At 40.4% G+C, this 14,504-nt stretch overlaps 1 protein-coding gene across 1 annotated transcript in view; it reads right to left on the bottom strand.

Moving 5' to 3' along the window:
• Positions 1-964: 964 nt before the first annotated feature.
• The window catches only part of TEX14 (testis expressed 14, intercellular bridge forming factor), a 64,805-nt gene continuing 51,265 nt past the window's right edge, over positions 965-14,504 (bottom strand). Inside the window, exons 19-28 of the mRNA XM_065418506.1 lie at positions 14,347-14,425; positions 13,158-13,248; positions 11,202-11,264; positions 9,851-9,978; positions 9,213-9,403; positions 5,202-5,288; positions 3,289-3,316; positions 2,397-2,514; positions 1,080-1,175; positions 965-1,001 (exon numbers count right to left, since the gene is read on the bottom strand). Coding sequence (XP_065274578.1) covers positions 965-1,001; positions 1,080-1,175; positions 2,397-2,514; positions 3,289-3,316; positions 5,202-5,288; positions 9,213-9,403; positions 9,851-9,978; positions 11,202-11,264; positions 13,158-13,248; positions 14,347-14,425 — 918 coding nt within the window. The remainder of the gene's footprint in view (positions 1,002-1,079; positions 1,176-2,396; positions 2,515-3,288; positions 3,317-5,201; positions 5,289-9,212; positions 9,404-9,850; positions 9,979-11,201; positions 11,265-13,157; positions 13,249-14,346; positions 14,426-14,504) is intronic.

The raw sequence follows: 14,504 nt of genomic DNA on the forward strand, positions 1-14,504 counted from the left end.
AAAGACCATTAATATATAAGTCCCTGAAACAACTAAGCATCTGCTTTTTGCTCTTGTCCTCTGCTGTGTTGAGCCAGGAGATCAGTTTGCAGCTGTGCATTACATTTACAATCAGACTCCAGTGATCCTCCATCCCCTCTGCTGAGGATCAGGAATTATCACTTAAGTCAGATGCATACTACAGCAGCAGGCAGCAGCAGGTAGACACCATATAGTATTTCACTTTGGTTTCTCTCAGCAGATGCCTGAAACCTTAGATATTATATGGGGAGCAATCCAAAGCCCATGGGCTTTGGATCAGGCCCTCTATCTAACATGACTGTACATATCTGAAGCAACCCTACCTGCACCCCCATCAATTTCCTTCCTTTCCATCAGGATATTTGGGCTGTGTGAGCAGAGAAATTTTGATGCCAAACAAATTAATATGCATCCACATGGGACTGTGTGCGTGCCTTTGACTCCAAAATGGAGTTGTATTGTAGGAGTGACTATTACACTTGACAGTTGGTAAGGAGGGGGCAGAATCTTCTGAGAACTGCTCACAACTATCACAGCATGTGCTAGGCTCTGGTCGTTGGTGCTAAGAAGGGGGAAAAGATTATTTGAGGCACACACAAAGTCTTTTTTAAATTATATTTCTATGATATTTGCCATTTTCAGAATTATTTCCCAAGTTGTACTGACAAATGATTGCCCTCATCAGAACATTCTGTTTATAAGATCCCTTAATCTAAAGAACCTTGATGGCTCGTCTCTTTTTATATATATTCTTCTTTTCTACTTTTTCAAACTCTAGTAATGTGGCAGGTCACCTCCAGCTTTTAGAAAGATGATCCATGCCGTTTCACAGCTACTGGCAACTTTTACTTTCCACCTACCAGAGACTACCTTAACAACACAGTCCCTTCTCTCTAGGTCTAGTAGTGAGAGTCCCAAATCCTGATGTCTCCTGCTAAGTTCTTTAAGGCATTGCTGCCACCAGAATGACAATCTGCTTTCTAGAGGGCCCAGCACAGGCTCATGCACAAAATAAAAGTACAATATACTTATGAATGAAATATCCATTATCTCCTAACCTGACAAGGCATTCCCGAGGTTCTCCTTGGACTTCATCATCCTCCGGAATTGGTTGGAGAATTTTTTCTAAGAGATCATCAAGAGTAGAATGAGCCCTATTGAATGACAGATTAAAAGGGAGACTGTCAAGTTAAATACTTTATGTTTTGAACAAACAATTTCTTTATCGGAATTACCCAAGATTACTAAAGTAAATGTTCTTTCAGTTTTAAATATCTAATTTATTTTTCACCATTCATGTTATTTACTTCTTGTTTCTCATATCTGGGGAAATAGGCCTGGCAGCTTTATCATCATTTATAGTCAGTTTCACTTGCAGGTTCTTATCCACCAGCACAAAGTTGCAGGGTTTCGGATGTTAAGCATTTATATCCCCCTTAAGGCCCAGTGTAAAGGGCCCTTAATTTAAATGAGAATCAAGTCCTGAATGATTGTTATCAAACATTACAATGGTGTAATCATACGTGGAGCAGGAATTATTTAAATCAGGTGTGTACTCCAGGAGTAAACAGTGGTCAGAAGTAATGTTCAGGATAATGGAGGGGGACAACTTGCTACCTGCACAGAATCTGCTATAACATAGTAGCATTCTCTGAAATGCTTCTAGTTGCAGACACAGGGCCAGAGAGACAGGCAGAACTGCAGGGTCTCAATGCATGGATGAAACAATAGTGTAGGGAGGAGGGTTTTAGGTTTATTAGGAACTGAGAAAACTTTTGGGAAAGGAGGCGCCTATACACAAAGGATGGGTTCCACCTAAAGCAAAACGGACCAGATTGCTGGCATGTAAAATGTAAAAGGCTGTAGAGATTTTTTAAACTAAGGGCTGGGGGAAAGCCAACAGGTGCGGAGGAGCACAAAATTCGGGCAGAGACATCCATTAAGGATTAATTTATTAAAGGGGGATCTCTATACCCTCATAAAGGGGATAGGAAAGAAGTTGGCAATATACAGGTAGGAGGAAGTGAGCAATAGTCAAATGTAAAACAGTTCCATTTAAATATAACACGAGGGCAAGCAACAGAAGATTGACGCAACCCCATGTTCCAGGTATCTCTGAACCTCAGACTGCCAGAAGATGGGATTAGACGACAGCATTGAAGGAGAGTATCACTCAAAACTACCCTTTTCTGTTCATTCCCTCTGAAGCATCTGGCACTGCCCACTTGTCACAGATGGGATACTGGGCTAGATGGACCATTAGTCTGACCCAGCATGGCCATTCTTATGTAACATATTGAACTCTACTTTAATACTTTGCCTCCCGAGATCTAAAGTGCTTTGGAAACAGCCTCCTTACTCTTCTCTTTTAGTACCTTTCTGTTTCTTCTGCTAGATTCAATATCTCTTTAGTCGAAAAGCTGTGATCTCTCTCTCCCTTATTCTCAATTTCTTCTTCCTCCTCTTTGTCTTCTGGATTAATTTGAGTGAGAACTATTTGCATAAACAGAGTGACTTTTAATGTCAAAGATACAAGTGAAGTGGTTAAAGAAATTAAAATGCATTTGTACATCCTACTGTGCTTCAGAAACTTTCATTTGTCGATTTCTTTAGCATCCTGCCCCAAATCATCTGATTTTCAATTAAATAAGTCCATTGTGGATCTATTTTTAGAAATGGCCAGTAGCAAGACCCAGATAAGTAGTGAAATCTACCACCTTTCTATATTCACAGGAGCGAACATATTGCTGCATGCTCAAATGGAAAATGCATGAGGAAATAAATCTTCAATCTTTCCCCCTTGTCCTTCTAGATATGGCAGAAAATCAAAAGGAAACCTGTAGATGTTGGCTTTGTTGCCCTATTTAGCAGAATCCAACAATATTTATTTCTCCCTAGACTTATCTTAGTAAATTTTGTTCCCTGTAGCATATGAATTAATTCACAGCCACCTTCTGCTAAACTATGATAAGCAGGAAGCAGCAGGCTGTCACTAGAATGAAATCTGTAATAGCTATACTTTATGCAAATACAAAAACCCATGCTGACTGACCAGCAAGCAACACAGGATGCTGCATTCCTCACCATCTAAGAACAAGATACCCCTATGTATGAACACTCACAGTGGCTTCTTTACTCCAGGTAACTATTTTAAATGGGTAAAGATCTCACACAACTTGTAGGGCAACACAAACATGTGCCAGTATCATCCTTGAGTACCTTTTTAGCATCTATACAGAGTAACTCATGTTTCTGACTTGCTTTCACCTGCTTTCCCCCTTTTCCTTCTGCCTTCCTAATAACAAATGCAGAGCCCATTCATTAAATTTTAGGTTTTTTTATTCACCTGGTGACTTGAGCTGCGCATCTGAAACATGACTCCCATCTATTATCATTCTGGGTTTCAATGGCATGGGAAATTCAGTATTGTGTCCTTTGGTCTCTTAAAACAGAACGCAGACCACATGATATTGGAGCTCTGCATGCTCTGTAATTATGGCCAAACAGCTGCAATTTTCTTGAAGTATGAGATCAGAGAGTTATAAGAAATGTGAAAGGGTAATCTAAATACAAAATAAACTGCCACATCATTAGGATGCACCCTTGGAGAAAGCACAGAGCACTCTTTACTGATTTGCTCTTGGATTGACAACTTGATCTCTCTTTTGCTGCAAAACCTGAGCCAGCTGTTCATTATCCCTCCTTTCTGGGTTACAGCGCCTATCTTAGATGAAAACTGTAGTGTCATGATACAAGTAAAGTTACACTCAGAGAGCACAACCCTGCAGCCTCTCTCCACACAAGACTCTCACAGACTTCAGTGAGAGCTCTGCAGACAGACAGATTGCGATAATGGGAAAGAACCTCTGCTACTGATTTGAAGGGTTCTGATTTAGAAATATGATGCTCAGAGCCCTGTCTGGAAAGGGTGAAATATTTTCAAGTTCTTCCAAATCTCTGTGTCAGGATGGCAACCACAGATCCAAAAAAGCCAGCAAATAAAAGTTTAGCACAACAGCTAAACATATCAGTAGTCATTATTTGAGTCATTTATTTTAGAACGAGAACTGTTCTGCATCAACACAAAAGTTATTTGTAATTGCAATCTCAATCTCATTGCTGTCTACTATCGGCAACTAACCATTAATTGGCATATTGTGGGTATGGGAACCTTTCTCCTCAAAGTCCTGATAGGGGGCATCTTGCTGCTTTAAATTTTCTGTTGAAAAAAAGTAGCACTTGTATCTTTACTGCTTCAGATATTGTTTCAAAATTCATTCCATGTTATTTGGGGCAGTGTGTTACTTTTTCTATTTACGTGCAAGCTAAACAATATGTAATCTGAAACTGACCCATAATTTAATCTTACAATTTGGCATAGGATCACAAGGTACCTTCTCTGTGCCAACCTCCCATTTCCTTGCTTTAGGATATGAGGTAACAAATGGACAAGGTGTATATATATATATTGCCAACCACTGTGACCTAATAAATAGAAGAGTCTTTTGAGGATGTATTTGCCCTTTGTTTGGGAATACAAAAACATTCAATTATAATTCTCAATTATCTGAATGTCAGAAGTGTGGGAGTGAGGTGGGGGAGATAAAGGAAGTAATTTTGTACAACCAAGGGAATATTTGGGGGAAACAATGGAAAATTTTGCACTGTATTTTCTGTCTGGAGGTATATGCAAATAGGGGAAGAAACTTAAATAATTTAGGATGAGCTCTTCAATAATGCCTGAGGGATTTGGATGCCCAGCTCCCATTAGTTTTAATGGAGAATAGGCATCCAAATCCCTTAGGAATCTTTGAAGATTTCAGCCTTACTTCACATGTGGAACTTATTTCAATGTTAAATTATAGCAACACTCAGCAACTTGATTGCCATCCTCGTCAGGATTACTGGTCACAACTGTTCTGTGATGTTTGTGAATCTGCCAGGTCAGGAGCCTTAAGGCCCAATTCATTATGAAGCTTGGTGCCAATTATTTAAGTTGTTGACATCTAATTTGTTACTCATCTTCTGGCAACAGCTGGGTTGAGATCTCCCATATGGTCACCTATGCATTTTGTATTAGTGCATCATGCTGGGAAATCCTGATCATCCATAGGAGGACAACCCTGGATATAAAATGTAATTGACAAGCCCCAAAACATTTTGGTTTTAACGCTGCTTACCGATTTCATCAAGTAGCTCCTGGGCTGGTGGAGGCAGCTCATTAATAAAGTGGTCTGATGCCTGGGAGAAAGCTGGGCTCGAATCAGCTGGAAAAAAAATGTCTAATCAACTAATAGTGATGAATAACTATAATACAAGCTCTGATTACGACAACATCTAACAAACCTTCCCTGAGCTAATTTAAAGCTAGACATAAAGCTAGACTTGCAGTTACAGGCCTCAATTTTGTGGATGCAATTTGGAGCCAACAATTAGCCAGCAAATCGAGGGACGTGATTGTTCCCCTTTATGCGACATTGGTGAGGCCTCATCTGGAGTACTGTGTCCAGTTTTGGGCCTGTCAAGGCTGCTTCCCCACTTTGAACTTTAGGGTACAAATGTGGGGGCCTGCATGAAGACTTCTAAGCTTAACTACCAGCTTAGATCTGGTCCGCTGCCACCATTCCCAAAGCTAATTCCCTTCCCTGGGAAGCCTTGAGAAACCTTTCACCAATTCCCTGGTGAATACAGATCCAAACCCCTTGGATCTTAAGACAAGGAGAAATTAACCATCCCCCTCCTTTCTCCCACCAACTCCTGGTGAATACAGATCCAAACCCCTTGGATCTTAAAACAAGGAGAAATTGACCATCCCCCTCCTTTCTCCCACCAACTCCTGGTGAATACAGATCCAAACCCCTTGGATCTAAAACAAGGAAAAATCAATCAGGTTCTTAAAAAGAAGGCTTTTAATTAAAGAAAAAGGTAAAAATCATCTCTGTAAAATCAGTATGGAAAATAACTTTACAGGGTAATCAAACTTAAAGAGCTCAGAGGACCTCCCTCTAGCCTCAGGTTCAAAGTACAGCAAACAGAGATAAACACTCTAGTAAAAGGTACATTTACAAGTTGAGAAAACAAAGTAAAACTAAGACGCCTTGCCTGGCTTTTTACTTACAAGTTTGAAATATGAGAGACTTGTTTAGAAAGATGGGGAGAACCTGGATTGATGTCTGGTCCCTCTCAGTCCCAAGAGCGAACAACAACCAAAACAAAGAGCACAAACAAAAGCCTTTCCCCCCCCCAAGATTTGAAAGTATCTTGTCCCCTTATTGGTCCTTTGGGTCAGGTGTCAGCCAGGTTACCCGAGCTTCTTAACCCTTTACAGGTAAAAGGATTTTGGAGTCTCTGGCCAGGAGGGATTTTATAGTACTGTACACAGGAGAGCTGTTACCCTTCCCTTTATAGTTATGACAGGGCCCCACACTACAAGAAGGATGTGGAAATATTGGAAAGAGTCCAGCGGAGGGCAACAAAAATGATTAGGGGTCTGGAGCACATGACTTATGAGGAGAGGCTGAGGGAACTGGGATTGTTTAGTCTCCAGAAGAGAAGAATGAGGGGGGATTTGATAGCTGCTTTCAACTACCTGAGGGGGGGTTCCAAAGAGGATGGAGCTCGGCTGTTCTCAGTGGTGGCAGATGACAGAACAAGGAGCAATGGTCTCAAGTTGCAGTGGGGGAGGTCTAGGTTGGATATTAGGAAACACTATTTCACTAGGAGGGTGGTGAAGCACTGGAATGCTTTACCTAGGGAGGTGGTGGAATCTCCTTCCTTGGAGGTTTTTAAGGCCCGGCTTGACAAAGCCCTGGCTGGGATGATTTAGTTGGGAATTGGTCCTGCTTTGAGCAGGGGGTTGGACTAGATGACCTCCTGAGGTCCCTTCCAACCCTGATATTCTATGATTTGCACCTACAATTTAGGTCTATCACTGTAGGTGTCCAAATTCTTAATCTGCAGGTGCAAACAGGAAATCTGGGATCTGAGTTACCTAATACAATCATTTGCAAGTGAAAAACTGCCCACTGTTCTCTGCCCCTGCAAAAGTCGAGATCTGGTTAAGGCCAGGTAGGAAACGTGTTCCTTACAATAATGCATCTGTGAGATTTCTTTAATAACCTGCTGTACCTTTCCGTAAGTCGCTCTGCTGAGTGGCAGGAAATGGGTTATGAGATTCTTTCCTGGCCTTTCTCAAAAGTGAAGAAGCACTGAGTGCTGACAAACCACTCTGTAAAAGACCATGTATAAATGAAGCATAGGAATATAAACTGTTTTTCTGTGTTCTTCTCCTCGGATAACCCACGATGAGAGGAGGCAATAATCAACTAGCATAAAGTTAATCTGTTCTATTCTTCACGCTGGCCCATAACCTCAGAGTCAGATCATGCACTCAGTGTGCAGCACAGAATACAAACAGGAAGACAAGGAGCAAATGCAGCAGCCACCCTTCAGACAAACATTGTGATGGGTCTCCTTAGCGTTCTACCAGTCCTTAATGATACTATCAGATTATCCCATTTTTATCTGTTTTAACCCTTCATAGTACCATGATCAACATCCTTCCAGCCACAGACAACTGGACAGGACTCTGTCAGGAGGCCAGTTTTGTCATACCCTGAGATGAGCTGAACCCATTAGTCTAGGCTAAAGGATTCTCAGAGAGAGAGAGAGAGAGAGAGAGAGAGAGAGAGAGAGAGAGTGTGTGTGTGCGCGTGCATGCAAATCCATAATTATAACAGCTAGTAGTGACTAGATACAAAAATGTCCCAGTAATATACACAAGGAGGAAAGTGTGTAACCACAGACAAGACCATGTTTTCAAAATGGAAATAGGGGCTTAGTACTGAAACTTAATTCCAGAGGGATTTTTCAGGAGGGTAAGTGACAGCAATGTAAATTTCTCTGCAGTGCAAGTCAAGGCAGAATTGTGCTGTTAATGTATTTAATGAACTCCAGCGATCAGCCCTCCAAATCTAAAGCTGCAGCGCTGACCTGAGGACAGTTAATGTGGTTGCCAGTGTTCTGGATGAACAAACCGTAATTTAATTTTTAAATGGCAACCTCCCCAATGAATAACAATACGAAAGGCATTAAGGCAACTGTTTATATATAATCCTCTTGAATAGCAGTCAAACTAATGTTCTGGCACCAGAATATTTTCAGCTCCAAAAAGATCAGTGGAAAACGCTAAGGTTTCCTTGGAAATATGGTGTCTCTATACAGTGAGGGGTTTTTGACACAACAGAACTGATAATGTAACGCCAATCCTATGCACGTAGTAAAAGGACAAATTAAACCCCTTAATATAATCGTTTTCTGAATGCTGTGAACATCCAAACAACCCTTATGCCAAGGCTGCTTCAATTTGTAACTTGTTTCTTAAGAAACCATTCTTCTTTGCCTGCACATCCCTCCCCAACTCCATTTTAAGACACCCTTCCTAAGTGTAACTTGAAATTTACAAATCTGAAAACTCCCACCTCTTTCTGAGCAGATGTAATTCTCACCCTCACCAAGACAAAGATCAAGGGGTTTATAAATCAGCTGCAAACTCTACAGTACTGATATCTTCTGAGATACCATCTTCTACATACACACAAGTCTTTTGGATTGAGAGCAGGAAGGGACTGATCTTAGTACCAAGAATTCCGTTTCATTCTTGATCAAACTAACTGCTCAGTGCACTCCAGATCAAGCAATATAACAGCTAATTTCTAGGAGAGCTCAGATTCAGTGTAGGATTTTACTTTCCTCTTTGTATTTCTATATACTGAGCTGTGTGAAACGTTGATGGGTGAGTTGCACTGAGGAGTGCCTACCAGGAAAATACCAAAAAAATAAGACAGATGAAACAAATTACTTTCTCGATTTTATCATGTCCTTCATAGCATACCAAGCCTATCTTGGGTTCACAAAATGTTTGAAGATATTATCATACACAATTTATACACACAAAGCATGTTAACATTCTTATTAAAAATAGAGGGAGACATCCTGAGCCACGTGAAGTCAATAAGTTTTGTCATTGACTCCAACAGAGCTGGGATTTAACCCAGAATCTTTACAAAACTATATGACTCCATATAAGTATCACTTCTTGCAGTTATATTAAGGCATTTTGAAAATATATGAGAGGGGAAAGAGTTTAGGAATTCAGCTGACATAAAGGAAGTACAATTTCCTACACTTACAGGCTCAGTCAATCCAGAGAAGTAGGCTTCTGAAGAAAGGAAGGGGGTTTCTGAGTTCTTTCCCTTTTCACGGGCTGTAATGAAGCTACTAGACACTGTTAGGGAAGTCTCCTGAGTAGCCCAACAAGAGGTATCCAGGGGAATTTCATGGCAGTCTCTGCATTTCTTGATGGTTGATGACACTTTTTTCCCTGTGAAGAAAAGGCAAGAGAAAAGCTAGCATGTGGACTTTTCTTTTTATTTTGTTGTAACTACGCTGCTGTTGCATTTTAATATACACAGAATCAGATTTTTAAAGAAATCAGGCATGTAATTGCATGGTTAATTCACATATGTTGTTGCATACCAAACTGAAAAATCTTTGCCCACAATAGTTGCTCCCTAAACAGATATTCAGTGGTATTATTGCTGATTGTGACTGGGATCTCCAGTTCATCAATGACAAAGAGGACACCCATTCATGAATTTTTGACTACTCAACCGATAGAGATACTGAGTTAAGGAATATGGAGCAAGGTAAAGCAACATGTTATTTTTTAAAATAATATTTAAGCTCAATAATCAAAATGTAGTGGAAATCTTGACTCCTAATCCCAAAGGGTTGAGTAATTCTCTGATCCTCTCCTCTCTGCAGTTACCTGGGCTGAGTGGAGTGCTGACGCTAGTTGGTGCATGACTCACTCTGGGTGTTTTACAAGTTATATCCTTACAAGAGTTCTCTCGCTCACATGAAATACTGGACAAATCCTGAATATCTGTCAATGATCTAGAGGATTGATAGTGAAAGAGAGTCAGATGGTTAGAAGATCTATTTTTAACTGTTACCTCCTTACACATTTTGTGTTACTACATCATGCTACTGTACTTTCAGGTTCTAGAACGTTGTTTAGAATTGTTTAATCTTGTTTGGTTTTCTAGAGGGAAGTGAGAGACTCCTTATGACAGCTGCATGAGTAGTTCTCAAAAGGCTACAGAATACCCAGTCCAGGGATCCAGAAAAGCTTAGAAAGAGAAAGGATAAGCTAGCTACCGACCTTGAGTTTCTTTTCAAAACCTCTTCCCTGCAATAATTCTAATCTACAAGGTGCTCAGCAGTAGGTTACCCTTCTACAAGAGAATGCTAACAAAACTGTCTCCACAGCTCAGGAAAGGATCTCAAGACTTAACGAACAAAAGAGACTTCAGTGGAACACAGACTAATTTGGCACTCTTGGTTCTTGCAGCTTTAGTTGTCCTCCAAGTGAATTACTTGGACGAAGTGAAACTTACATACATATACTCTAAAGAGACCTTGGTGTCTTCTTGAGGACATAAGTGCTTGCAGGACTGGTGCCAAACTGAGGAACCCAACATCCCCACCAGCTATACTCTGAAGTTTCCCCTTAAGCCTGTGCTTTAATAAGCTTTGTTGATCAGAAGGGAAATTTCAGCTGTGGACCATTGTCTCAGAAGTTTATATGTGACTTTTACCCATAGTTTTTTTTAAAAGTTCGCTTTTCAATTTAAAATCAAAGTCCAGAAGTCCATTCTGCCAAGTGTTCCTGTCCTACCAAAATAATAGGTTAAAAACCTCCATCACATTATTTGGGATCTATATTTGTTTGCTGTGAAATGTATTTAACTGGAAACTAATGATTTAAAGTTATTTTGTTTGAAACTTCAATTTAATATGTTCAGCAGGAACAGTGATTCCCTAATACTTTCACTTCTATGCACAACACCCACTGACATTCTCTTTCATTAATTTAATTACTCATGAATATAAAAATACTTAGAAGTAAGCTAAGGTCTACTGTAGATGTCTGATTTTTTGTACCTACCCACCCTGCTTACCATAATGAAATATTATCTCTGCAATTTGCATGGCTTCCTGTTTTTGAATTTCTGAATTTGAACATCACATTTTCTTACTTTATATAAACAGAAAAATCTTATAATGGTAACGGTTGATTTGCTGAAGTTTCACTATGAAACAATGTGTGCCCTTACATATCTTTCTCTTTGAACTCTTTCGGTGTCTCCTTAGATATCATTTCTTGTGATGCTTCAGCACTGGAAAGAGAAAAAATTAAGAGCACATATTCATCTATTCTCTTGGAAAATCATGAAAATAAACATTAAAAAAAGAGCATAAAGGAAACTGAAGAAACTTAAAAGACTAGCTCTGTGGGGCTAGTGTGAAGCTCATCAAAATCAGAACTTGCTTAAAGTCTTGAAGCGTAGGTATAGAGGAGTAAGAGAAAAGCTGATGTACACAGTAGATATGAATCTGTACTGTATCTTACACAATCAATGTATGCATTATAAATGCCAGTCGTTTCAAACAAAACTATTTGAACATTAAATCAAAACTTTCGTTACTTCCTTTTCCCCACCTTTTGTCCGTCTTTTGTATATTCTAAGCTCTTTAGGATTCTTTCTTATTAGGTATATGTACAACACCTAGTGCAGTGGGGCCTTGATCTTGGCTGATGCCTCTATATATTATTGTAATATAAACAAATGAGAATAATGGAAACAGAAACACCCCACCTGACAGTTAAACATGGCTGCAAGACTCCAAACACTGAGCTATTAACCACAGACAGGGGTCATGTGTCCATGTCTACTTCAAATTCTGCCTCCTCCCATCCAGAGGAAGAGAGGTGGACCTCCACAGAGAAGGCAGGGAAACCATCCCTGTGGCCTCTGTGCACCTCTGCACCCTGCTCTTGATCTTCCCTCTCACAGAAGCTGTGCTGCCACTGCCTGTTACATTCACTAGCTACACCCCATTCCTCCATGAAGGTGCAGAAGGGGACAGAAAGGCCCCTACTCAGCTTGAATCATTCCAAGTAACAGCCCAGCAGTGAGAAACGGTGCATACAAATGGGATACTGCATATGGACTTACCTCCCTGCGCCCCACATACCCACACATTAACTCTCCCTTATTTTGCATAGCTTTGTGGATTTTATGGGGTGTACTATAGTACAATCCTTTTGACCAGTGTGTGCTGTACAAGGCATGCTCTCTACTATGCAGCGAACTTGCCCAGCCAGTTACTTAAACAGCAAACTGGTGCAAAATGCAGTACTAATTCAGGTGAAGTGAGTCTCTGCCCGAGCTTACCTGCCCACTCCCCTCCCATACCCAGCTCCATCCAGGATGCAGATTAAAGCAAGGAATTGCCATCTGTGAATAGGGTCTGACTTGTTCATGGCAAGTCCAGTAAGAGATGAAATCCAACAGCAGGCCCTCAGGCAGCAAAGCCTTGGGAGCCATTGCAATATTATTTGAAATGTAAATAAAAACACAGCAATACGGTTTCAATTAAAAGCCGAGCTCTGGCTGTGCCTCTGTTTGTAATTTATCAGGTGGTTACAGGTTGCAGAAGTTTTGCATTTCAAATGTATTAAACCAAGCAAAAGAACATGAACCAACAAACCCCTGTCCATTGCGCTCGTCTATTGCATCCTTCCCCTACCACACACACCTCCTTCTATTTCAAATGCTGAGCTGTGGGTCAGGAGCCATGTCTCTCTAGGTTTCTACAGCACTAGCACGACCACAATAACAAACAGTGCCACCTGAGCTGCAATACTAAGGCACAACACACGGCAAGAGCTCTTGATCTTAATGACCTGGTATTAGTCTGTTTAAGATGGTGGCATTTCAGTATATGTACTACATCTAACATACATAGAATTATTTTTCCTCTTTTAATCATAACTCCCTCATTAAGCAAAGACAGCGACAGTAACACAGTAAAAGGTAAAACCTCATCCATCAGGCTTGTGAAAGCACTTCTAATATTTCCTGGCTAGAAAATACATAGATCACCATTTTAAAAAAACACCATGGACAGTTTATTTGAGCATTAGGTATTTCAGCAGGATTAATAAAGAGAGATCATGTTCTGTATAACCTAATTTTTGTTTGAAGTGGCATAATAAGTCTTTCTACCTGGCTACAGGAGTATGGTTGACTTGATTCACTCTCACTTCGTTACTGCCAAGGCCTTTTACTGCTGCGTTGCACATAAATATTTTCTCTCCTGAATACAAATAGCAAATGTTCCCTGTTATTGGGTTTTCAAATAAAAAAGTGGGACATAACTTACTGAACAGGAAATTACAACTTTATTATATTTTCAGTTCTTGTGACCTCTGTCGTGGTTGTTCTAAGAGACAAATGCATTTTTAAAGATGCATTTTCATAAACATATTCCAGCTGCCAGCCATCCTGCCAATGGGGGATTGAAGATATTGAAACATTTACAAATCCTCATTGAATAAGGACTGACAAAAGAACAGACATACCATGCTTTTCTTTGCATTCCAGATATATTATTTCAGATCTAACAGGTCTCATCCCCAAGGGAAGTCTGGCAATCAGAATATTAGCGTAGATATAAAAACTCTAATTCGATTTCCATGTCTCTTGCTAGTACATTACGTGAAGCTGCTAACTCAGCAATAGGTACAAAAGAAATTGGTCACAACAGATTTCTGGCTGCAGTGCTACAAGTGAATGATCAAAACGTCACAACTCCAATAATTCACTGATTACCATGTATGGGCCTGATCCTACAAGATACCATGCGCCCTCAATTCCCATTAAACTCACTGGGAATGGAGGCAACCAGGCCCAAATGAATCCAGTTTCAGCTTCCTACTGGGAAAGTTGCTGACTAAATACACCTCTACCTCGATATAATGCTGTCCTCGGGAGCCAAAAAATCTTACCGCGTTATAGGTAAAACCGCGTTATATCGAACTTGCTTTGATCCACCGGAGTGTGCAGCCCCGCCCCCCGGAGCACTGCTTTACTGCGTTATATCTGAATTCGTGTTATATCGAGTCACGTTATATTGGGGCAGAGGTGTATTAGGCCTGCCAACATTTGGCAGTCCTGCACCACAAAAGTAAGGACACGGGAGTATCCACTGCAAGGAGGAAACACAAATAACAAGCATGTATTTAACAGTGTTATTGTAGCTATGTTGGTCCCAGGATATGAGAGAGACAGGGCAGGTGAGGTAGTACATTCTATTGGACCAACTTCTGTTGGTGAAAGAGACAAGCTTTTGAGCTTCACAGAGCTCTTCCTCGGGTCTGACGAAGGTAACCAGAATGTATAAGTTAAGCATTACCTGATCCTGTATCAGTAGAGGTTGATTTCTGTACACAGGCTTCTTGGGTTACTTCTAACTCATCTTCAGAAATTGAGGTCTGAAGAGACACAATGCATCAAATTAAATTTCTCACAGGCAAGCTGTAAAAGGAGAACTCTTGTCCCTGTACAATGTAC

This window comes from Emys orbicularis, chromosome 17, assembly GCF_028017835.1.
Source record: "Emys orbicularis isolate rEmyOrb1 chromosome 17, rEmyOrb1.hap1, whole genome shotgun sequence".
NCBI classification, from domain to species: Eukaryota; Metazoa; Chordata; order Testudines; family Emydidae; genus Emys; species Emys orbicularis.